Below are 26,064 nucleotides of genomic sequence, written 5' to 3'. Positions count from 1 at the left end.
GGCTCCAGGGGGCAGAAGACAGGGGCTTTTTCACACCCCGATTTTCGCGTCTTGAAGCGGCGAGCGGTGGCGGCTGCCGGGATATACCGGTTGAACGTGCAGCGTGTCCCTTGTGCAAAGGCCTGTTCAGCGCACGGCAGAGAGAGTTTGCATTTTCTTCTGCTTCTGCACTTTGTGTGTGTGTGAGGGATATTTAAAATATCATCTCCCAATTTCCGCCATTTTGGGGAAAGTTTGCACACACACACGTACAAAAAAAAAAAGCTCCTGGCAATTTTTTAAGAAAGGGGTGGGGGTGGGGGTGGGGGTGGGGGGCAGTCTGGCTGGAGCGTGTTTGGTTCCTGTCGGTGGCGTGTGCGGAGCTTCTCTCTCTGCTGTAGACGTGGGGAGTGGGGTGGCTCCTGGCTCTCCGAGGGGGCTGTATGCGATTCATGGGGGGCTTGGCTCCTGTCACTCTAGGGACTGTAGGGTTGTGCTGGGGGGCTTCTGATGGGCGGCTTGTGTGTGCGCGCGCGCGTGCTGACACACGTGTAGAAATGTGTGTCTAGTTTTGGGGGGGCAGCAGTTCCACAAGTTGTGGATTGTTGCTTACCCTATAGATTTGGGGGGGGGGGAGTATTCTCCCCCCTCCCCCCGCTTCCTGCAGCCGGTGTGCACAATAACAGGATATCTACCAGCCACTTGCTCTAATGGGTGATGAGGCAGCAAGCTGGGGTGGGGGTGGAAGGCGCTCGCACAAAACGTCCGCCCGCCCCCTCCCCAGCGACGGGAATGAACGTGGGACACAGAGCGGGCCGGGGTACACAAGCTTTGCTAGGCGCCCGGGGAGGGGGCAGACGTGCAGGGGGCGGACTCAAGTTTCTCTCCCCCCCCCCCCGGGTTCCTCCCGCCCCCCCATCGTGGGAGCGGACGCGCCCGAGAGCGTGAGAGAAAAGTTTTCGCGAGGGGCTGGCTGCGCCTCCCCAAGGCGGGAGGCTGGGGATGCGGCGAGTAGCTGGCTCCTGGGGGAGGGAGAGTCCTCCCGCAGCTCTGCCTTTACCTTCCCCTTAGGAAGGAGGGTAATTTCTCTTCCAGGGGACTCTGGAGATTGGCTGAGCACGAGCGAGGAGGGTTCACGCGCAAATCTCCCGAGTCCGCCGGAGAGCACTCGCCCTCCTCCCCGGGGGTGGGGATGGGGGGAGGAGAAGGTAAGTTTCCCTCTGACTTGGGTTGAGTGAGGGAAGACAACCTCCCCTTCCCGGATCCCGGCCCCGTCTGCCGCACTGGGGTGGGGGTGGGGAAAAACAGGGGCCCGGTGCACAAGCAGTGTCCCTCTCTCGTTATGCAACTTCCTCAGGAGCGCTGTGCGCCCGGTTCCTGCCCGCACAACTGCGCGCCCGCTCCGGCGCTCACCCTCGGCGTGGGCACTGCTGCCGGGCAGGCAGCGGGGCGAGCAGCGCTCCCTGCTGCCTGCCCCCGCCCCGTGCCGAGTCTCTGGCGCTTTCATTGCGCGGGGTAGGCTTTGCCCGTGTTTATTTACTAAGAATCGCGTCGCTCTGTTGTTGCGCAAACCCTCCAGCAGCCTGTGCTGCGGTGGGATTGTTAATCGTGGGGACGCCAGGAAGGTGCATGCAAATACTTTCGGCTTTTTGATTTCTGCCCTAGTTTTCGGGAAGATATGGATCTGAGTTCAGTACTTCAAAGTTTCAAGTGCAGCAAAAGAATGCCGCAAAAGTGGCCAAGGAGGGACCTCTGCTGGTGGAACTGAGATCTCCACCCTAGGGAGGGAAATGCAAAGTCGGCCTGCAGTTTGTAGTTACCTCTGATTTCCTTTTAGATGTCAAGATTAATCTCAAAAGAATGCTCAGGCAAAAATATCTGATTAAGAGTGTGTTTCTTCTACTGTTCCTGTACAACTCTAGACGTACATTTTGAAAAGTGACTAGTGGGCTTTTTGGTCCCAACCCCCCCCCTCCTCACTTGTCACTTGTTTTCAGAGGTTGGGTTCTCAGCAGTTCCTGAAAATTAGGCCCCTAAAGGTATCATTTGCAGGCTAGGCACAGAAAAATGCCAAGCTTTTGATATTGTAGGTCACTGTTGTTTTCTTGAAGTATCTTTGTTACTAATAACACCATGTGTAATAAATTTGAAAGTTTTAAAACTAGTTGTTAACTTTTAGGCAGTTTAATTTTGCAATTTTACTCAGATTGACCACAGCTGGTCATTTTCACTTTTGTTTTTACTCATGAATTGGCACCATGTTTTTAGGGCTAGCAATAGAAAAGTGGTGTTGAAATAAAAACCGCAACACCAAGTTTTCTATTCACATTGTTTTAAAAAAGCTGACTTTACCACCCCCCCAACAAAAACAAAAAAACCTATGTTCTAAAGTAATAAAATATTTATAAGCAACTTTAAACATAATGTGCACTTTAGGAGAGTGATTCCTTACAAAGGAAAATGATCTGATTCCCAATAGCTTGGGTCACTGACTTTAATATTAACATCTACGGGAGAGAAACTAGAGATTGAAGATGCTGGGTCATTTTGTTTAAATTCTGAGAAGTGTGGGTTAATTGGCATTCTCTGTAGCATATGTTCAACTGCTATGTACAGTCTAATTTTTTTAATGAATCAACCAAATGAAGTGCTGATAGATCTGTCATCTCTTTGGAAGACTTCCATAGTGTAATAAAACATATTTGTTATGAAATGTTCATTTACATTTAATTTGCTGTTAATGTTATATCTTTCATTTTAAGTCAGCTTCATTTCATCACTTTATCTAGAAGGGTGCTTTTAAAAGTCCCAAGAGCTTGTAAGAAAAAAAGGAATTGTTTGACTACACTATGAATGTTTGTTTTCCTCTTAATGACCAAACACTTGTTGAGTTTAATTGGGTTTCACCTGTTGTATGTGGAGAGAGCAGAGGAATTGCTGATTGAATGGGTGACTTTATTTTTTGTGTTACTTTATTTACCCTTCATCTTTTTTTATGCTGCTTATAATTAGGATGGAGGCGTGTGTATGGTGTGGAGGCAGGGACTGAGGAATCAATGGCTGCACAACATGGTGATTACAAAAGAAAGAGAGTGATTGTAGTAGTAGCTTGTTGTAGTACTTCAAGAGCAGATCTGCTGATCATAAGAGCAAATGTGGTGTGAACTACATGAAGTCTGAGAGAAAGAAAAGTCTGTAAATGCAATAATGCAGTGGCTATATTAAGAGCGGGAGAGACGTGAATTCTTTGTTAAAGACAAAGTGGCAGATGGGAGCTGGTCACTGAGCAGAAAAGAATGGCCAACTATGCAGTGAAATTAACTAGGGGGAATCTTATTTCTCCTAAAAATGAATATTTCGAAGTAAGTGAGATGAAGTACAGCAGAAAGATTCCATGAAGTACAGTCCTGTCCAGAGAGACATCCAATCAGGAATTGTGAAGAACCAGTACTTCTAGTCCAAGGAACAAATAAAAGTAGGCTGAAGTTTATTGTAAATCTTGGCCATCTGGCTCAAATAATTAAGAGAAACTAAAGAACAGGACATCAGAGTTCTTTTACTTAGAAATACCGTCGATTAGATTAAACCTACACTCAGGACTGCATACACCATAACAGATTACACAACTGATCAAGTGGTTCTCTTGAAAATTTTTGCCTTTGTGTGATCTCTAAACAAAATTGGAGATACCAGTGATAGACTTTTTTAGATTGGTGGCATAACTGTTTACTGAGTAAGTATTACTATGGTGCTCTAAACTACAGATCGTTAAAAAGACATATTAAACAAGGGCTGTTTCTGTTAGAAAATATTGCCCATTTTCTAGCAGTGGTGCAGCAGTATTAGTGTTAGCAACGGTGTAAACACACAAGCAGAGATGGGGCTCAGATGCAAACATCTTATACCTTAACTAGCACTGGTGCAAATGCACTGTTGCTGAAAAATGGGTGCCAGATTTTCTAGTATAGATGCAGCCGAAGAATATTTATGGAGAAAGACTTTAAACTATCATACTGGTAGGGAGGTACAACCATATGGAAGTGTCGCTGGAGAATCCAACGAAGAGGAAAGACGCAACAACTAAAATAAGAAAATGGATAGAAAGGAGATCGAAATAATATTAAAGGGATACACCATAAAAGCTACTCCGTTTTTAAAAAGAGTAAGTTACAAATTATTATCTGCGCTTGGATAATAATTTGTCCAGTGTTGATTTTTTTTTTTTAAGTAGCTTATCTCCCAGTGGCTAAATTAAAGACCTCCATGAACAGTTATAGGAACCTGACTGCTTAGATGTGGAAAAAAGTGAAACTTACTGTACACAAAGTGCTGTCAAATGCACAAAGTAAACAAACTGTAAAAAGAGAGAGATTTTTCTCTAATATCTTTTCTTTAGTTGTATTTGGTGTTTGTGACAACAGGACTTTAAAGAGACTCAGGAGTGTGACTTTTTTTCTAGTTCATGGCATCCCTGTAAGTGGCGAGGGGAAAAAATTAAGAAAGAAAGAAAAATGTTAGTGTGTAGGAGGAGTAAGTGTGAAATATACCCAACCTGTTTCCCACAGAAGATAATTAAGTGATCACTTAAAGGGATGGTGGGCCTAATCTAGTAATTTTACAGTGAGGAAGGGGTAATTCTACTGCCTAGTACTCTAACAAGTGCAGTCCCACTGCATTTGTTGTCAATGGGACAATAATTTACACAGATCTGTGACTAGAAAAGGAGGAGCCTGGGTTGTCTGAGGAGAGGCTTCTTGCAGGTGCAATGTCTAACTTTCCCTGCATGTGGCTTTGTGGGGCATGGTGGTGCTGGTATTTTTCAGCCTACCTGTGATACTAGGTTGCCTCCTTTTTGCTCTCTGCAGTAACAGCAACCCTTGAAAATTTTCACTTAGTTCAAGGGCTGAGCCGCTGCTACTTATGAGTCCATCACTGGTACCATAAAAGAAAATGGATAGCCTTTCAGTTCTCATTGGATAGAGGTTATAGATTAATAGGTTGGGAGCCCTAATGCATTTTTTTGCCATCTGACCCACACACTTTCACTCTTATGCATTACAGCAAAGACATTTAAATGTCTGTCTAATCTACTTACCTAGGTCCCGTATACTAAACCCATCATAGTGGTACCTAAGTGTCTGAAAAGAGTGATATACAAGCAGGTTCTTTTGCCCCAGTAGTAATATTTCTAGTTTTGAGATCCACTGTCTTCATTGCTGAGTAATTTTGTAATGAATTGGGCCCACTCTCTGGCTAAAAAATTATACGTACAAGTTCTCTTCAAATTTACAGATAAGACCTTAGATTATCAGAACTTGGGTAGGTGACAGTAAATTTTTCCAGCATTGACTTAAATAATGAATGCTTCTATTAGCGTTGATTTTTGACGCATTCAGTACCTAACCTTACAATTACTTTTTAAAAAAATACTTGCACATTTAATTGACATATCCCTCCCATATCTTTGCTTGAAATCTTTAAGTAGAGAAGCTTGCAACGGATGACACTATCTAATTTTTTTAACTCTATTATTCTTTGTAAGTGTCTGTTCTGTGATGCATGCATTACTTATTAATTCCAGTTGGTAAAGATAAATGCTTTTCTAAAAAAGGTGTGCAATCTTATTTCAGATACTTGTTTGTTTGAATAAAAATAAGTTAAATATGTATAAAGCAGAAAGCTCATATTCAAATATTTAAGCTGTGCTTTGCCTCTTCAAATCACCGCAGAAACATTAATTAATCCTCACAACACATCTGAAAATATTGTGTTTTACAGATGAGAAAACTAAGGAGAGAAGTGATTTTTTTTCAAGGCATATGACAGATGCAGCCATAGGTTCTAATCTAAAGCCCATTGAAGTCAATGGAAAGGTTCCCATTGATTTCAATGGGCTTTGTATCAGGCTTTTAGAACTCAGATGTTCTAAGCCCTTAGTGTAATCTAACGATTAGGACATAGAACTGTCTCTTGCTGTTAAGGTTTGGCACAATACTTCCGTTATTTGGCCACAACTTATCTCTATATGACTACTATTTTCGTAAAGCACCATATATGATTTGCAAAATGAGGTATTATCAATTCAAAGAACTATCAAATCAAAGCTTTAAAGGATAAAAAGAAAATGAGGAGTTGATAGATACACAGTAGTCTTCATTATTCTGTGTTATAGATGTAGCTACAGCATATGATTTTTATCCTTTCCTTTAATTTCTTCACTGTTCTAATTTCTTTCATTGGCCTGTTTCTTTCTCCTTACCACCTACAGTAGAGGAAATTGTTTAGAGCTAGCAGTCTCAGATTTTTCATCATTTTTATATTCAAGACCCCAGAAAGCCAGGAAGCAGCAATTTTGTCGAATACTTGTTATATTGTGCTGACCAATAACAGTCCCATGGTATTATCAGCCCATGGAGAGAGGGCTGTCCTGAAGTCTGGAAGAGAGTACCAGTGGTTGAAAGTAAAAATTGTGCCTGTAAGGTTGGTTTAATTTAAAAAAAAAAAAAAAAGGAAAAACAGTAATGAGTGTTGTTTGCATCCTGAACCCTATTTTTTTTGCTCTGTTTTTTACGCTTGCTGAACAGTAGAGTCTAGAAAACATGTTAATCACGTCTTGAGGCCAGCAGTGGAGAGATGGTTAGCTACAATCAAATTAATATGTATATGGCCTGCTTGAGAAACACATACATATACACTTTTGTAGTCAATATTCCCTTTTCTTCTGTCTCTTAAAAATATATATCTTGTGTAAGAAGATTAGGTTGTAAGGGTTATTTTTCCTTCCTAATTAATTCTTCTCAAATGACTACAGAGCATTCTCAGTGCTGAGAGCAGCACCAGCAGAGACTGGGGAGACAGCTGTAATTTCTGTCTGCCCCTCCCCAGTAAGAGGCAAGACCTTCTCTGGCGAGGTATTGGGCAATGTGGGAAAAGCATGCCTCAGCAGCCTTAAGCCATTAGAACACTTACACTATAACAAATAAACCTACAGATTGGATTACTGCAGTGTGCTGTAAACGGGGGGATATTTTAAGATTACTTGGAAACTTCAGCTAATACGGAATGCAGCTGCCCATTTGCTTAGCCAAGCTCCTCAGAGCACATTACACCAGTCATCTTAAAACTGCATTGGCTTCCAGTTTGTTTCCAGATACAGTCCAAGTTGTTAGCTCCTTATGGTTTGGATCATGTGTTTCCGTGAGAGGACTGCCTCTGTCTTTAGGTCCTACCACTGTATTTTAGATCAGCTGCAGCATGCCCAGATTTATATGTCTGCAAGTTGGAGAGGGGATTCATGGTGGGTCTTAATTTTGGAATTTCCTTCCTTCCTTGGTCAGATGGAGTTAATATCTGTTGACCTTTGGTGATATCTGAACATTCCTCTCACTATAAATGTTAGAATATATATATAATTTTTTTGCAGGTCTGGGGTTTGTTTAGTTTACACTGCGCTGGTGTAGATTTATTTATACTTTTTTATTAAAAAAGAATATTACATGCACCTAGAACACATTTTATAATTTCATTATATTTAATCATAGACATTAGAGATAAAAACCACCCAGTTCATCTTCCTGCCAATTCAAGATTGTTCCTCAAAGTATGTAAAGTTTTGTCACAATACTCTCTTTAGGCCCAGATGCCTGCCTCTCAAGTCTCTGAACCCCAGCTGTCACGTGCACGGTATCAGTGGTTCCGCACTGAGGTCCTACACCCTTACTCATGTTGAGTAGTACCTCTTTAGTGGGATTATTAATGAAATAAGGCATTACTCACAGTGGGTAAAGGTGGCAGAATCAGGCCCTGGGAGAACTACTGCTAAAAATGGGAGGAAAACCTACTGAAATCTAAAAGCTATCACAATTGTGGACACAAAAATGAAGACTAAATATTGAAATGACCACTTCTAAGGGAAAGGTGGACAACGTAACCTAATCTAATTGCATACTGTTCCTTGAGTTGGAGCTGTTTGAATAACTCAAAAAATTTTTATTCTCAAATTTTTACTCATAAAATTTCAAAAATCCTAAATTCCCTTCTGCTATGTTTACACCCCTTTCTTAAACTCTGCTTTCTGTGACTGAACAAGTGAGTAAATGCACTTAGAGCAGTGTTTCTGTAAACAGCATATTTTAAGAAAAGATTGGAGAAAATTTGTGGATAATTGATTTTGAACTTTTAAACAGGAATATTCCCACCAGAAATCTGATTCTAAGAGTAATGCTCAAACACTTGTGGAACAGAGACAATACTGTGTGACTTACATGTCCAATTGAAACCAACCAACATTTCGAATTTCAAATATTGAATATGTGTTTGCAAGCACTTTGTTGCAATCTGCAAGCTAAGTTTTAGTCTCAGAAAGTATTTTGTAAATAACTATGAATAGCCACTAAAGTTGAAAAAACTGTAAGCTGCTAATGGACAGTTCATGAACCAAAAGAGAAACTAAATTATTGGCTACAAATAATTCACTTGTACAGATTATAGTAGTCTTTATTTAAAAAAAAATAGTTTACTCTGGTTTCACTTTGAACAAACAGAAAATCAAGTGCAGTCCCATAATTTGAAGATTCTTGGGTTTACAAGAATATGAGGAAGGTGAAGAGTTAATAGCCTTTCTTGACAAATGGCTGCTTGAGATTTTGCAGTTCAGTGTAACTGATGACCCTTTCATGATTGCGAGGGGGATTGGATCACAATTGTGTAACTGATTTGAGAGAGACTCCTACAGCAGCAAAGGGCATTGAAATCCATTATTTATAAGGGTAAACATCCTAGGAGATCTAGTAAAACAACAGCGCTCCAAGTGTGTGTATAAATATATATTTAAGAAGATGTTTGCATAAAGTATTATATACATTATGTTCAACTTCATGCCTGGAGTACAGACTATTTGGAAGATTTCTTTTATTCTGAGTCAGCCAGCAAACACTATTGTGTACTCTAGAAGTGAGATTTAATTTGGGCTTGGGTAAGAAACTCACCTAAGCATACTACCAGCTATAAAGAAGAGCTAGCTCTCCTAATCAGTACTTAACATATATGCTTGTATTTGTTTCTTGCTTCCTCCATGTATAAAAAATACAATTTTCTCATGTAAGCCTGTGTGCAATTTGAATTTTCTGATTTCCCTCCTATCCAGCCTGTCTCCGTTAATGAATGGCGGATGGACTGCTGGTGGGTTTATTTATTTATTTATTTATTTATTTATTTATTTATTTTTTAAAGGATTGCCAAAGATAGGCGCCTTACTTTTGTGGCATTGGCTCATATTTTCTGCATCTTGATAAAGCAAGTTGTGTGCGTTCTGGATGTGAGTGGAAGGACAATTTGATATTCATTGTGTAAAGTGTGCTTGAAGAAATGTCTATGAATGAAACATCAACTCGGAGTTAGGTTTTATCTGAAAATGTTTTCTCTTTTTATTTTTTCCAGTGCATGCATCATGAATGAATCTGCCTCGAGTGCAAGTGGCCAAGAGTTTGATGTATTTAGTGTTATGGACTGGAAGGATGGCGTAGGTACACTGCCAGGAAGTGACCTGAAGGTAAGATAATATAATGTGTTTTTAAAAGACCGTAATAAAAACTGTATAAATGCATAGGGAAGAGGGAGGAGTATGTGTCACTCACTGGTCAGCGGGTGTTGTGTTCCTCTCTGTGCCTGGTCCACAGAGGATATGAGTCTGTTACAGCCCTCAGCTAAAGGCTATTTAAGCTGAAGCTGTAGAAACTCATGCTTTTAGCTCTAGAGGTCCCTGGTTTAATCCCTGGTGTCTGTTAAAATGGCAGCTGTCACACAGACACAAATATACAGGATAAGCATGAGTACAACTCTTAAGCCAGAGTTCAAGTGCCCAAAAGCCAGCAAGTCTCAAAAGCTGAGGCTGAACAATCAACTTTAAAATGATACTGTTGATTTTAAATCCATTGTTTGCAGTGTTGTTGTATCTGTGTTGGTCCCAGGATGTTGGTGAGGTAATGTTTTTTGTTGGACTAACAGACCTGGAGAAGATTGCTCTCTGTAGCTCCTAAGCTTGTCTCTTTCACCCTCAGAGATTACCTCATCCACCTTGTCTCTAACTTCAAATCTAGTCAGTTTTAAAAATAATGCACATAAACGGGGAAATTCACCCCAGTAGGAGTATCAAATGAATACGTCTGATTGTTAGGACATTTTAGAAATTTGAATAATACTTTTGTTTTATCTCTTCCAAAGTATAGATCATGACTGCATGTTTACTAGGATGTAATGATAAGTAACATTTTAAATATTCTGAAATACTAAAGTTAAAAAAACAAAATATACATTTATATCTAGTAGTTCCGGTTTTTCTCTTTAGGCTTTCAAGCCTGCTTGCAGAAGGCCTTCAGCTACTTAACAAAAGATATGGCTATTATATTGTAGACCCTTTCTCACAAAGTTGTTAATGAAAATAGAATTTTTTATGTAATTCCACTCAGACTGACATTGGTGAGGTGTTTTTAGAATATGTTTTTTAAACAGGGTCTCAGATATTCATTTATAAAAAGAACAGGAGTACTTGTGTCACCTTAGAGACTAACAGATTTATTTGAGCATAAGCTTTCATGGACTACAGCCTACTTCATCAGATGCATAGAATGGAACATATAGTAAGAAGATATTTATACATACAGAGAACATGAAAAGGTGGAAGTAGCCATACCAACTTTAAGAGGCTAATTAATTAAGATGAGCTATTATCAGCAGGAGGAAAAAAAAAACTTTTGTAGTGATCATCACGATGGCCCATTTTAGACAGTTGACAAGAAGGTGTGAGGATACTTAACGTGGGGAAATAGATTCAATATCTTGATGGGGAAAAAATTTGGTGAAAAAATAGGTGAAACTGCGTTATATTGAACTTGTTTTGATCTGCCAGAGCGCGCAGCCCCGCCCTCCCCAGAGCACTGCTTTACTGCGTTATATCCAAATTTGTGCTATATCGGGTCATGTTATATCAGGGTAGAGGTGTATTATAAATGCCTTTTTGACTACATGACATTAAAAATAATATTTTGGAATGCTTAAGGAATAGGATGGACAGATTGCAATGCCATTGTACAATTGCAATGCCATTGTATAAATCAGTGGTATACCCTTAGCTGGAGTACTGTGATTAGCTCTAGTCACCTTATTTCAGAGGAGAGAGAGCAGAAACCAGGGTGATTGCTTTGATAGTGAGTTAGGTCACCAATCTTAATAATGATTTAAATCAGGAAGCCTTGATTTAAATAATAGATTATGATCGAGTCTTGCATTTGTACTTTTTAGTTATTTTCCTAGCGAGAGGTCAATTTCATTGGTTGGTAACTATTGAAGTATGTTGATTGGCAACTAAATATATCCTTTACACTAAATTTAGTGCTTCTTTCTGCTAACTAGGAGGGTGCACTACATCTATACACGTTTTTAAGCAGTTATATAGCTTATCTTACATTTATTCAGATTCTTAATTTTTTACATTTTTAGGTTAGAAAATGGTGAATGATGCAATTCTTGTTTACTAGATTATTAATTTATTTTTTATTGGAAATTCAAATTTAATAGTGCACAAAAAACAGCTTTTAAAAATTAAGTAGAACTACTTTAAATATGCTAGATACCTAAGAATTTTTTTATCAAAAAGTTTATCAAAACATGTTTTGCATTAAAACTAATTTATTAAACGAAGAAGGTATTGCCTGTAGTTAGTAAATTGAACTGATTGTTTCTGATTGTCATGTCCTTCAAGTTTTTAGAACTAGTAGAATTTACCCTATTTCACCTAGTTTTTATTCATAGATTGGAAGAGGAAAACAAGCCTTCCTGGGTTTTGTTTTGTTTTTTAACTTCCAACTGGTTTATTAAGTTTTGAATGAACTAGTCATTGAACTGAACTAGTTGAATTAACTGAAATAAAGAAAATATACTCTCTGCACCAGCAGAGAAGGGTCTTGCTGTCAAAAACTGGTTCAGCACTTAAGCAAACTCAAGTTCCATGTGCTTAGCCAGTGATTTCCATGTGGTCGGTGGTTTGATTTTCTTTAAAACTTGACAGCAAACATGTACTGCTTAATATTATTTTTTTATTTAATTTAAATTATTTAAATAAGTGTTAGTAAGTATAGGGCTTGACATAGGTTATCAATTTCAAATTTAATTTTAAATAAGGTTATTTAATTTAATAGGTTAATTGAATTTAAAATAAAAAATCCAATTTCAATAAAAGAATCTGCTTTCATTTTTTTAAAATAAATCATTGATTTTTATCCACTGTGGCAGAAACAGAAGTGGCTCAAAGATGGGTAACAAAATTATTAGAGGCATGGAAAAACTTCCATGTGAAGAGTGATTGAAAAGATTGGCTCTGGTACCTGAGGCCCCAAATCAGGTATGCACTAAGTATATGGTTAAGTATATCCCTCTTCAAGAAAGCATGAACTTAAATTTAAACATATGCTTAAATTCCCTAGACTTTAATTGGATTTAAGCATGTGCTTATGTGTTTGTTGGATAGGGATGCTTTCCTGAATCTGGGCTTTAGAGAAGACACAAGTAAGAGGGAATACAATAAAGGTATACAAAATACTGAATGGTGTAGAGAAGGTAGGTTAGGCAAATCTATTAATTCGTTCTCATAATATAAGAACAAGGGAATGTTAAATGAAACTGAAATGAAAAGCAGAAAATATAAACTGATGAAAGAAAATACATTTTCACAGAATGCACAGTTAGCTTGGAGGAATGCATTGTCACATGATCTCAGAAGCTTAGAAGACTGCACAAACAGATTGGATGTTTATGTGATAACAAGCATATCTAGAATTAGAGTAAGGATTTAAAAACAAGTTTTGGAAGGAATATAAACATTTATGCTTCAGGGCATAAGCCAACCTCTAAGTAGTGATGGTTAGGAAGAAACTTTCCTGGTAAATAGGGTATTCCATAGCAGCTTGTTGCAAAGTCTTGTTCCTTTTACTGAAGCCTCTTTTGCTAACCAGGTTACTCCAGGGCCATTGGTCTTATCCACTGTTGCAGTTCCTATGGGGAACAAATGTAAGATGAAAAAAATAAAAGCTATTTACCTTCTGAAACGTATTGTTTCCTTGATCCTGTGGTGTTCATCTTGGATGGATTAATTTCTGCATTTTCTGAGTTTTAAATCAAGATTGGGTTGTTTTTTTAAAAAACCTTCTCAACTTCAAAGAGTAAGTATTTTGGGGAAATTCTATGTCCCATGTCATGCAAGAAGTCAAACTAGATGATCACAATGGTCCCGTCTGACCTTGGACTCTATGAATACAATAAATAGATGGTGCCTGACCTAAAGAACTTGCAATCTAACTATAAGATGAAAGGCAACAGGTGGATATGGCAAACGGGCGGTGGAGCACAAAGTAACAATAATAAGCCAGTTATGTTTACTATACTTAGCAGTGATCATAACCTACCAACTGCCTAACTGTTCTTATGTGTTCTAAAGGAATCACAGCATAGGTGGTTTTTAAGAGAAGAAGATACTGTTGTTGTTTTTTTTAAGAGGGAGCTCCTCCCATGCATAATAGGTTGCATGGCAGAAAACATAAAAATACACGTTGGAAAAGTTGACAGATGGACTGATAATGTTGGCAGAGCAAAAGCAGGGCTCACCAGCTGACTAGAACATAAGGGTTTGTAGAGTGGGGATAGTCAGTGAACGACCTTGAAAGTGGAGACAAGTAGTCTGGGCTTGCGCAGTGGGAAAGAGGGAGCCAGTGGAGGGATTCAGAGAAGGCGGTTATGTGGTCAAAGTGATAAGCCAGAAAAATGAATCTTTATAAATGAAAAACAGATTAATTCCACAATGGATATAAAATACTAGATATTTACATTGAAAGATAATGGCAAAATCCTGTGAAAATTTCTTGTTGAAAAACATACACAAAACTAGAGCTCATATTCCTTACAGATTAGTCATAGATTAGGGCTGCTAGATGTTACCACAAAAAATAGTAATAAATAACAGTAGAACTATTCTCAGCAAACAATTTGTTGTTTGAATTAACCCTTTTATCTGTTTGGAAATTGTCTGTGAGCATATCATGCCTCTTTCAGATTTGTTGGTTATTCAAAATTGTTCAAATATTTGTGTGTAATGTTTGCAAATGCACAGTTATTGTTTTGAATATTCAGTATCTCTTTGAGCTTTGTTTTTGGTCACCTAGGTCCTATGGTATTTGAGTTCTCTGATCAGATGATGCATTTTTCTGTTTTTAAAATAAATCACTTTCTGTCCTTGCTTTTTCTCTACTATATTCATACTCAGTCCCACCACTAAAATATGTTAAACCATGCACTTCTAGCACAAATGTGTGTTCTTGCAGGAGCAAGCATATTTTTATACAAACAGTTGCATTTACATGAATACAAGTGAACGAAAATTGCTTATGTAAATGTTCAAAAAGTCTTGACTGTGGTCAAATTGAAATGTGATTTAGAGTTCCTGAAATGTTTGTAAATAACTTTTCTCAGTATTTGTCCACCACTCATTACAGACGATCTCTTGTTGTTCACTGTGAAATACAGATTTTTGAAAATGCAGAAAGAGATACCATTTTGTCCTGATGTAACTGAAACATGGTCTTCTGACTCAAATGTAGGGATGGGAGTTGGGTACTATGGCTTTTATTCCCAGCTCTGCTGCAGACTTTTTATCCATGCCTCACTTTCTACAGTTATGAAATAGTGAGAATATAGAGATGTTGTGAAGCTTAATTATTGTTTGTTAAATACTTTGAGATCTTTGGCCAGAACATGCTATAGAAATATATTTTCATACATATAGCTCGCAAAATATAATGTTAGTTAAAATCTATACAATGCTTTGAACATGCAAAGTGCTAAATGAATGCCAAAAAAAATAATTATTATAAAAGGTATAAATGTTAGAAATGTAGATAATTAGTATTATTCAGAGAAGAGGGAAAACTATAAATTGTAGTGAAGTAGTTTGACATTTGAAAAGGAAGATTTGAGAGTAGTATAGCGAGGATCCTTCTGCTGTATTTTAGTACAGATAGTTTTAATGAAGTAAATGCATTAGAACTCTGGTATTTTAGACACATGGTGTGTAACACTGAAGTTTATAACTCTTCTCTTCAGTAGACTAAGTAGCATGTGCAGATCTGAAACGCTTCAATGCTTTCCAATTGCTCTGCGCTAGGCAGGGTTGAAGAGCTGATAACTTCTGAAGTGAAGAGCACGTATAAATGCCTTTAAAAAAAATAAAAAAATCACCGTTTGCTAAACGCACACAGAAACACCATCACTTCAAGATTTAAGTGCTTTCATCAATTGAAAAAGCTGTAATAATTTAAAATTGCTTCCTGCTGGAGTGACTGAAGGTTTATGGAGTGCTTTAAGTTTTTCTTTAACCATTGTGTTTCCAAAGTGAACTGTGATATACTGCAGGGATACTACTTGAGGTCACTACATCCAGCTAACAAATGTCAATTAAACTGAACAAAAAGGAATAAATAAATGTGGTGGTTACAAAAAAAATAATCATCCTGAAAATATACAAGGGTTAGTCCAGTAAAACAAACAAAAATTATACAGCACATAAACACGAGAGTGTGGTCAGTTAATTAGAGTGATGTGAGATACCCAGCTAAGTCTTAAAGGAGGTAACTCTGAGTGTACGGTGTGGGCAGCCAAAGTGTGGCTTATGTCCATTAAAACTCTTCTTCTTGAATACTGAGGTACATGAGAACATACTGGGTCAGACCAATGGTCCATCTAGCCAGTATCCTGTCTTCTGACAGTGGCCAATGCCAGATGTGTCAGAAGGAATGAACAGGGCAAGTGTGGAGTGATGCATCCCCTGTCATCCAGTCCCAGATTCCAGCAGTTGGAGGTTTAGGGACATCAGGAGCATGGGGTTACATCACTAGTAGCCACTGATGGATGGCCTTCATGAATTTATCTAATTCTTTTTTTAACCTACTTGTACTTTTAGCCTTGACAGCATCTCTGGGCGGTGAGTTCCACAGGTTGACTGTTGTGTGAAGAAATACTTCCTTTTGTTTGTTTTAAACTTGTTGCCTATTAATTTCATTGTGAGACCCCTAATTCTTGTGTTATATGAAGGGTAAATAATACTTTCCTCTTCACTTTCTCTATACTATTCATGATTTTATAGATCTTTGTTATATGCCCTCTTAGGTAGCAGGTTTAAAACAAACACAAGAAAGTATTTTTTCACACAATGCACTGTCAGCCTCTGGAACTCCTTGCCAGAGGGTGTTGTGAAGGCCAATACTGCAATGGGGTTCAAAAGGGAGCTAGATAGGTCCATCAATGGCTATCTTCCATGAATCTATTAGTCAGGATGGGCAGGAATGGTGTCCCTAGCCTCTGTTTGCCAGAAGCTGGGATTGGGTGACAGGGCATGGATCACTTGATGATAACCTGTCTGTTCATTCCTTTGGGGTACCTGCCATTGGCCACTGTCAGAGGACAGGATACTGGGCTAGATGGACCTTTGGTCTGACCCAGTATGGCTGTTCTTATGTTATGTTCTTAGTCATCTCTTTTTTTTCTTTATTTTGGAAACTTTGTTTTTTAGTTTTTATGTAAAGTATAAACACATAATGAAACAAAACATATAAATACATGCATGAGATGGAAATAACAAAATTCAACATTCATTATTTGCAAAACCTAGGGAAAAAATACAAACAAACCCTGAACCTATAGAGAGCATGCAGGGCATCAATTATTGGCGACTAAATAAATAAATGAGAATATAAGCTATGTGTATTGGGCGTTAATATGTACTAAATTGCAAAAGTATGCAATAGTTTCATGTTATCTGACATCCTCATATTTAGAGCCCTACCAAATTCACAGCCATAAAAAAATGCATCACAGACTGTGAAATCTGGTCTCCCCCCACGAAATCTAGTCTTTTGTGTGCTTTTACCCTCTACTATACAGATTTCATGGGGCGGACAAGTGTTTCTCAAATTGGGGGGCCTGGCCCAAAAGGGAGTTGCGGGGGGGGGTATGGTATTGCCACCTTCTCTGAAGGCAGTGCAGAAATGCTGGGTGGCCAGAGAGTGGTGGCTGTTGACCTGGCACCTAGCTCTGAAGGCAGCGCCCGCCAGCAGCAGTGCAGAAGTATGGATGGCAATACCATCCCATCCCACCCTTACTTCTGTGCTGCTGCTTTCAGAGCTGCGCGGCCAGAGAATGGTGGCTGCTGACTGAGGGCCCAGCTCTTCAGGCAGCAGCACAGAAGTAAGGGTGGCAATACCATACCATGCCATCCTTACTTCTGCGCTGGTGGTGGCTCTGCCTTCAAAACTAGGCTTCTGGCCAGCAGCTGTCCCTCTCCAGCTGCCCAACTCTGAAAGCAGCACCGCATCCAGCGGCAGCACAGAAGTAAGGGTAGCAGTACCGCAAACCCCCCTACAATAACCTTGCAACCCCACACAACTCCTTTTTGGGTCAGGATGCCTACAATTACAATATTGTGAGATTTCAGATTTAAATAGCTGAAATCATTAAATTTATGATTTTTTAAAATCCTATGACTGTGAAATTGCCCAAAATGGACCATGAATTTGGTAGGGCCCTACTCATATTTTTTCTAAGCGGTCATTTTTTCCATTAATGCAGTAGCAGAGCGCTTGAAGGAACAGTCTGGCAGAACACTGTGAATTCAACGCCTTCAACATCTTCAGGGGTGAGACATAGCTCCTATGACCGTCTGAGTACCTCCAGTACCAGAGCTAAGGAGAGGTCTAAGGACCCTAAATGGGCAGCCCCAAAGGCGACTGCACTGTCTCTTGACACAGAGGAGCACAGCGCGGGACATTCAAAAATGGTACCGACTGCCCCAACCAAATCAAGTTCAGGCGCTTCGGCATTGACATCTCTATTGGCATGACATCTGTAGCAGCACTGAGCAGATTCGTGGCACTAAGCAAGCTCTCGGCACTGATGTGAACACTGGCACCGATGAGACCCTCAGGACTGGATTAGCTGCATTTCCTCGCCCCCCCCCCCCAAAAAAAACCGACCGTCAGTGCCGATGATGTTCCTCCCTCCTCCACAGGAGTTCAGTTACCCAAAAGATCTGATGGTATCTGACATGCCTGAGTTGCCGCTACTCAGACACAAGCTCTCCACCTCACATCCCTTCTCTGGTGTCACAGCACTACTCCCTTTTCCTATCTGAAGACTGCACCATCCTTCCCCAGTGAGGAAGATGAGGAGGAATACTTTGTCCCATCCTTATATTTGGGACATACTCGAAAAGCATCCTCTGCACGTCCTCACAGCTTGGAAACTGGGACCGAATCAGGGCCCTGGTATGGATCCCCATGGATGCAATCCCACACACCAATCCCCTCATCGGGCCATACTGAGCTATGTGCAAAGCACGTTTTCCAAAGCCTCCCATAGAACAGACCTGGAAACACCTGCACTCACCATCCTCATCCATCTCTTGACCACCAGAGGCTAATTAGCTACCAGTAGAGGAACAGGAATAAGAACTGGAGGAGATTAAACCTACACTCCTCTTTTTGTCCTCTTCCCCGGATGAGGCTATCATGCCTTCATGCCTTACGTCAGCAGATGATTTCAAATATTTCCAAGAGCTGTTCCGCAGGATCACAGACTCCCTCCAGATCCCTCTGGAGGAAGTGAAAGAGCAACAGCACAAGCTGCATGCCTCTACATCGGCGAAGACAGCCCTCCCTATCAATGAGGCCATCTTGGACCCAGTCAAATACTCTGGTAGATCCCAGCATCCATCCCACCAACCTGCAAGTGGACGGACAAAAAATACTATGTCCCCACTAAGAACATGGAATTTTTTCCCCACCCCTACTGCAAACTCCCTGGTAATCAATGCAGCACATAGGAAGGGGCACCAGTACCACCCAAGGACAACTCCCTACCACAGGGACTCAAAGCCATTAGACCTGTTTGGTCACAAGGCTTATTCCTCTGCCATGCTGCAGTTTGGTATCTCCAATTTTGAGGCTCTCTTGGCCAAATACAATCACATGAACTATTCTAAGATACAAGAGTTCCGCCAGGATCTCCCAACAATAAGAAGTAGCAACTCCAGGCACTCATGTCTGAAGGACACTTGTTGGCCCATACGGCTGTACAACTCTGCTGATACAGCTGCCCATTCCATTGTGACAGCTGTAATGATGAGATGAGCATGATGGCTGTACCTCTCTGGATTTCATAAGTAAGTGCAAACCACAGTTGAGGACCTATCCTTTGGGGGTTCCAAGCTATTTGATGAATACACGGATGAGTCCCTACATTCCCTAAAGGACTCCTGAGCAACTCTCCGCTCTCTCAGCATATATACGCCAGCACCAAAGAGATCTCTGCGGAAACACCAACTTGTCACAAGGTCCCTACCTCCACCTTTCACTCCTTATCAACAATACGACACAGAATGAAGACAACACAGGCTCCATATGAAGCTTAGACAATTTAAGCCTCAAGGGGCTACCTCTCACACCCCCACATCCAAACAACAATTTTGAAGGTTTGTTCAAAGCCCTGAGAAGCCTCCCCCCTCTTCCAGTCACTGCAAGCATCTTCAACAACCCACCAGTTTGACGACTGCTCACCCCCTTTCTGTCCATCCTGGCATCATATCACTTCGACAAGTGGGTCCTAGAAATCATGAAAAAAAGATATTTCATCCCATTCCTATCGATCCCATCCTCCCAACCTCCTCCCTGTCCCTCTTCAGGGACCCTTCTCATGAAAACCTTCTACAAGAATAAATAAATCACTTTGTGCAGCTGGAAGCCAGAGTATCAGTCCCATCCCAACGCCGAAGGAAGGGTTTTTATTCCCATTATTTTCTGACCCAAAAGAAATCTGGCAGGTGGAGACCGATCCTAGACCTATAAAACTTCAACAAGTTCATCAAACTACAACTCTAAAAGATGGTTACACTATCAACCATAGTCCCAGCGCTGGAACAGAGGGACTGGTTCTCAGCCCTTGACCTCCAAGACATGTATTGTCACATCATACACCCGGCTCACAGAGAGTTCCTCAGATTCATCATGGGGATTGATCATTGCCAGTACGGAGTACTACCCTTTGGACTTTCTACAGCCCCTCCGAGTATTCTCCAAAGTCCTCATGGTAGTGGCTACGTACCTACACAAACAGGGAAATGACTGCAATACTATACTAGATAGACAGCTGTGTGTGTGTGTGTGTGTGTGTGTGTGTGTGTGCGCGTATGTATGTATATGTATGTGTGTGTATATATAATGAATGCTTACTCGGCCAAGTCGAATTAATACCCAGTAGGGTTAAACAAAGATATTATGAATGGGGAGATAAAACAGGTAAACTACTTGCCAGAAGACTTTAAAATGGAACTAGCCAACAATAATATAGCTTCCTTATTACAAGAAGATAGGAGTCCCATCCTTGAACCAGTAGATATAAATAATCAATTTAGGCAATTCTATCAAGCTTTTATACAGATATCCAATCTGACTAATAAATTTGATCATTTCACTGAAGGCCCGCCTTTAGTACCCTATCTTCTGAACAAGTGTTATTTATGGACAAACTTTCTCAGTGCATGAGATTGAACAGGCTATTAAAAATATGAATTACAGCAATGTCCCTTGGATGGATGGCTTTCCAGCAGATTTTTACAAAATGTTTTGTAATTGGGTATCTACTATTCTTTCAAAGGTTTTTATTGAAACAGACTCCTGCCTTATAGTACGTTTAGGCATTCAATAGGCCTCTTCAATATCTAATGGGGCCAGTTGAGGGTCCAATTTAAATATGTCAGGGAGCAGGTTCTGAAGAAAACTGATAATATCCTTCCCTTTTAGACCCTTAGCAATGCCAACAGAAGAAGGTTTCTTCAAGGTCTTTTTTTCTACTCATCCTGTTTTTCTTCCAGTTTGGTCTTAATTTTGAAGAGACAGTTTCTTCTTTAATTTCACTAGCTTCAATGTCAGTCTGTTGTAGCTCATTTTTTAAGTGAGCCATTTGGGATTTCACATCATATAGAGAGGTCACAAATATCGTTTGAGATTGAGTCCAATTGGTTTGTGAATATTTCTTTCAGTGCTGCAGTATCCTGGGCTAGGTTCTGCTGTGGCCTGGGGGTCTCCCCTTTCATCTGCTTAGGTGATTCAGGCTTAGGGCTTTTGTTGCCTCTCATTTTTTCATTGGAATCTATATTCAACAGTTTGAAGTTTATCCAGGGGATTAATTTAAATTTCTATGACAGAACCTTATTGCCAATTTGCTAGGAAAGTTATTATTAGAGGCGAATTTGATATGGGGGGAATGAGGAGATTCAGGAGTTGGCAGTTATTTTCCTCCTGGGTACCATGTGACCCCTGCCATCTCTTCTCTAAGTTTAACAGTCCCATTTTTTAATCTCTCCTCATATGGAAACTGATCTGTACCCCATATAATTTTCGTTGGCTTTTTTTTACCTTTTCCAATTCTGTCACCTCACTGTTCATCCCCTTTTTCAGATCATTTATGAATACGTTGAATAGCACAGGTCCCACTATAGATCCTTGGGGGACCCTGCTATTTACCTTTCTCATTTATTTCTATTCTTGGTTTCCAGTCTTTTAACCAGCTAGTGATCCATGAAATGACCTTTCTTCTTATCCCATGACTGCTTAGTTTTCTTACAAGCGTTTGGTGAGGGACATCGTCAAAGGTGTTTTTGATAGTCCAAGTACACAATATTGACTGGATCAACCTTGTCCACATTCTTGTTGACACCCTCCGAGAATTCTAATAGGCTGGTGAGGCATGACTTCTCTTTCCAGAAGCCATGTTCACTCTTCCCTAACATATTGTATATCTATGTGTCTGATAATTCTGTTATTTACTATAGTTTCAACCAATGTGCCAGGTATTGAAGTTAGGCTTACAGATCACAGAAGCCAGAGAAGTGCCTCCCCCCCCCCCCTTTTTTTTTTTGGTCCCATGAGATTGGACACAAGATTTGCAAAGTTATAAAATTTAGAAAATCACAGTTTCTCTTTTGTCCCATGCATTGTCTGCAAAATGTTTAGGGAATGCCATGACCGTAACTGAACATAAAGGTTCTAATCTAAGGCAGGGCTCATGCTGCTGCAGGAGCAGCACACACACTGTGTTTGGAATATTGGCAACAGATAGCCTCTTTGGAATGGGAGAAAGAGCAAGCTGGGTCAGGCTCCTTCCCAGCTGAAAACCTCCATCCCTTGACCCTGCATAAGGCCCTGGTGGTCCATCCCCACAACACGTGGGCAGTACATGGAAAAGGAGCTTCCTGTACTTCCTCAGGGGATGGAGAGAGAGAGAAAGCCAGACTGGTCTCCCCTCAGCCATCCTTCCACCCCAGCATGTGGCCCGTTCTTTTCCCACCCAGAATAACAATCTTCTCCTGCCAGCGAATGTAGTTAGTCCTGTAGCTCAAGCTGTGCTCCGTTGCCAGAGGTTTAGGATTTAAACCTGTACATAATAGAATTTGTTTTTACAATTTTCCTTTAAAAATAGGAAGTATGTATAAACAAACCCCCCTACGTTAAAAGAATTGTATTTTGTTGCAAAGCAAGCACTCAGAAGTTAGGAAATGCCAGAATTTTGGTTGCCTGTGAAATCTTAATTCAGCCCATTTATGTATATGCATTATGGTACAGTCTTTAATTAGATGATCACATAGTAGTTTTTCCATTGGACCCTAGTCTCATTCAGTGCACCGAATGGATGAATCAGGGTTGTTTACTGATTGGAGCTATTTCCCTGCCTCATTTGCTTTAGATGGTGGAAGGTTTGTAAGGAACAAGGCAGGAGACTGCAGGAAGAAAAAGAATGGTCTTGTGGCTAAGGCAGGTGGAGCCACCTAGGAAAGTGTAGTCCTACCCCTGCTCCTACCACAGCCTTCCTATGTGATGCTGAGTGAGTCACTTAAGCCAAAGCTTTGGCAGATGGCCACTGATGTGTTCTTCATTTTTGGGGTTCTAAACATTAGACATGTAGGACCTGGTGGGAAGAAATCTTGAGCTCTGACAGTTGTAACTGAAGTCAGTGGGAGTTGTGGCTGCACAACACCTCTGACAATATGGTATTGTGCTCTGGAAGAAAGAGCATGGGGTTGAGAGTCAGTAGGCCTGAAGTTCTAAGCCTGGCTGTGCCACTAACTCAGTGTGTGGCCTCAGGCAAATCTTTGTCCCAAGTTTCACCATCTGTAAAATAGGGATAATAATGCTGTCTGATCTCACAGTGGAGATAAATTCATTAATGTGTGTGGACTCCTCAAATACCAGGGAGAAGATTGAAAAGACTGAAGAAATGTGAGTAGTTGAGATAAGGCATGGATGGGAGTGAGCTGGATGAGGGTCAACCCAGGCATGATGATGCTGGGTTGGGGCAGTGAGATGGAAGAGATAATATCAGTCTCTTTGATTGAAGGAGTACATCTGCAATTGGTGAGCAGGGCTTGCAATTTAGGAGTGATTCTAGACCCATATCTGCTGTTGTCGGTTTAGGCAGGTGCAACCTTTCCTTTAGGATGTGGACCTTGTCACTGTTATCCATGTCTTTGTTACCTCAAGATTAGATTACTGTACATGGGGCCACACCTTACAGGCATCTGGAGAATGAAGCTGCAGCTTGCTTATTGAGAGGGCATCTCACTGGAACTATATGACACCAATGCTCTGGATTGTGCCACTGGTTGCCTATTGGTTTCTGGGATGTCAGCAGGGGCACTTGAATTGAATCCCCCTCATAAAGGAGAGGGCAACTGGCAGAGAAGTCTATGTGAGGGCTCTGGGATTGCCCCCCTCCCGCCCAGTTGTCCAAAATAGCTCAGATTTGGCAATCTTCTGGGCAAACTGGAAAAGACACCTATTTGGTAGGAGTTTTGGCTGAAGATATGCTTCCCAAAACAATGAAGGGGTGGAAATAAATATTTTTTGTAGGTGTCTGGATGGTTGAGTTCCTGCCTAAAGGATTATTTTGATTCTACTGGGATTATGTTGTAATACTAATTGTTAGATCACCTGAAGCCTTTGTATAGGCATCTTTTTTTATTATTTAAGTAAAGAATACATTTTCATTGCGGGCTTTGGATAGTATGCAGTAAATAAGGCAGGGACCACTAACTGGAGGATGAGTATAAAAATATCAAACTGCTGCTTCATTTCCTGAGCACCGTCGGTCCTGTGTACTGAACGAGGGAGGGGTCCAGTGGCAAAAGTAGTATGTGATTTTGTAATTAGAGACTGTATAATAATTAAGGCTACATTTTAGTGACAGGTTTTTTTTAGTAAAAGTCATGGACAGTAAACAAAAATTCATAGCCTGTGACCTATCCATGACTTTTGCTATATACCCCTCACTAAAACTTGGACCTGGATGCCACTGGTGCTGGGGAGGAGATGGGCAGCGGCGTGCAGCCAGGACCCCTGCTGGTGCTGGTGGGAGAGGTGCGGGGTGGTGGCCTGTGGCCTGGGACCCCTGCTGGGGTTAGGGTGGGGAGGCCAGCAGCGTGCGGCCTGGGACCTCTGCTGGTGTTGGAATGGGGGAGGGTTGGTAGGGCTGGCAGGTTGCCTACCCGGCTCTGACCAGTGTGTCCCTGCAGCTCCCGCCACAAGTGCCGGCTCCCTAGCTCCCATTGGCTGGGAACCACAGCTAATGGAAGTTCTGGGGGTGGCGCCTGCGAGTGCAGGCAGCACGCGGAGCTCCCTGGTCCCTCTGCCTAGGAGCTGCAAGAACATGCCGGTGAGAGCCGGGGAACCCCCCTCCCCCAGGTAAGCACCACCCTGTACCCTAACCCCCTGCCCGAGCCCTCTCCCACGCACCCAAACTGCTGCTGCTGCAGAAGTCATGGAGGTCACAGAAAGTCAGTGACAGACACGCAGCCTTATTCATAATGCATCCATACAGACAGGCAGAATTAAGGATGTATGGACAAATTTTTGCATTTCCTAACTTTTACATCTTAAATAATATTCTTTCAAATAATTTTGGGTGTAACATGTTTCTATAATATAGTAGGACCTAAGGTGTCTGTGAGTTGCCCCATCATACAAAAGGAGAGAGTTGCTGGAATATGCTTCAAACTGGGGCACCGCTCCTATAAACACTTAAACACATGCTTAACCTTGAGCACGTGAGTAGTCCCATTCATTCCAATTAAGCGTGAGCCCTAGTGCTCTCAGGCCAGAAGTCCTTTGGACTGTGTCCTTTGGATTCTAGGTGTGGTCCCTCCTGACATGTTGGCAGCACAGCTCTCATTTACTTTAAATTTAGTTATCTCTTGTGTAGGAGGAGCAATATATACTTTAGATTCTGATCTCACTAACATTAGTGTTAGACCAGTTTCATTCCATTGTCATCAGTTCAGTTAGTCCTTGCTTACATTGATGTGAGGCCAAGATATTAGGTCCATTACTCCCAAACGTATTTTCAGTGGTATTGTACCAATTATATATATTACTGTAACCTCATTATCCTAACCTTGCCCAGTAGATGGTACTGTTGGCTCTATTTTGTGGTTTCTTTTTGAAGTTGAACATTTGTTTCTTGAAAGCAGCCGTACCTTTTTATTTTTTCTATTTAATGTATTTTAACTATTGTTTTCCCTCTTTTCTCTCTCTGCTCTTAAGTAACTTCTGCAGCCAGTGGAGACCAATAGTAACCCCTTTACTGATTTGATCTTCACTGGTACTAGTAAGATCTAACAGTCTTTAGGCAGACTAGTCAATGGGTTAATGGTGAATGTGCTTAGGAGTGTAGAATGTGTGAATATCCTTAGAAGTGTAGATATGTAATCCATTGATTGGGCAGATTGCCTCTGATTCATGTTCTGCATCAGGGTCTTAATCCAAGATATGTTCACATGAATTTCTTTAAATAGATACCTTTTAAAATTAATTTTCTTGCCATTTAGTGGGCTTTGATAATAGCGTTTTCATATTTAACATTGGTTCATTAATAGATTACACCATTTTATGATGTATTGATCATGTTAAGTGGTAGCCACTTTTACTGTAATTCCAGCAA

General features: G+C 40.7%; 1 protein-coding gene across 10 annotated transcripts in view; it reads left to right on the top strand.

Moving 5' to 3' along the window:
- L3MBTL3 (L3MBTL histone methyl-lysine binding protein 3) overlaps positions 1 to 26,064 on the top strand; it is a 153,367-nt gene that overhangs the window by 871 nt on the left and 126,432 nt on the right. For 2 of the 10 annotated variants that reach the window (XM_039531841.1, XM_039531836.1), the window contains exon 2: positions 9,418 to 9,529. In XM_039531841.1, coding sequence (XP_039387775.1) covers positions 9,428 to 9,529 — 102 coding nt within the window. In that variant the 5' untranslated portion in view covers positions 9,418 to 9,427. The other 8 variants (XM_039531835.1, XM_039531837.1, XM_039531840.1 and 5 more) reach the window with 8 other exon arrangements.

The sequence above is a fragment of the Mauremys reevesii genome, linkage group 3, assembly GCF_016161935.1.
Source record: "Mauremys reevesii isolate NIE-2019 linkage group 3, ASM1616193v1, whole genome shotgun sequence".
Classification (NCBI taxonomy): domain Eukaryota; kingdom Metazoa; phylum Chordata; order Testudines; family Geoemydidae; genus Mauremys; species Mauremys reevesii.
Note: the sequence above shows the minus strand (reverse complement) of the source record. Positions and strands in the feature narration are given on the sequence as shown.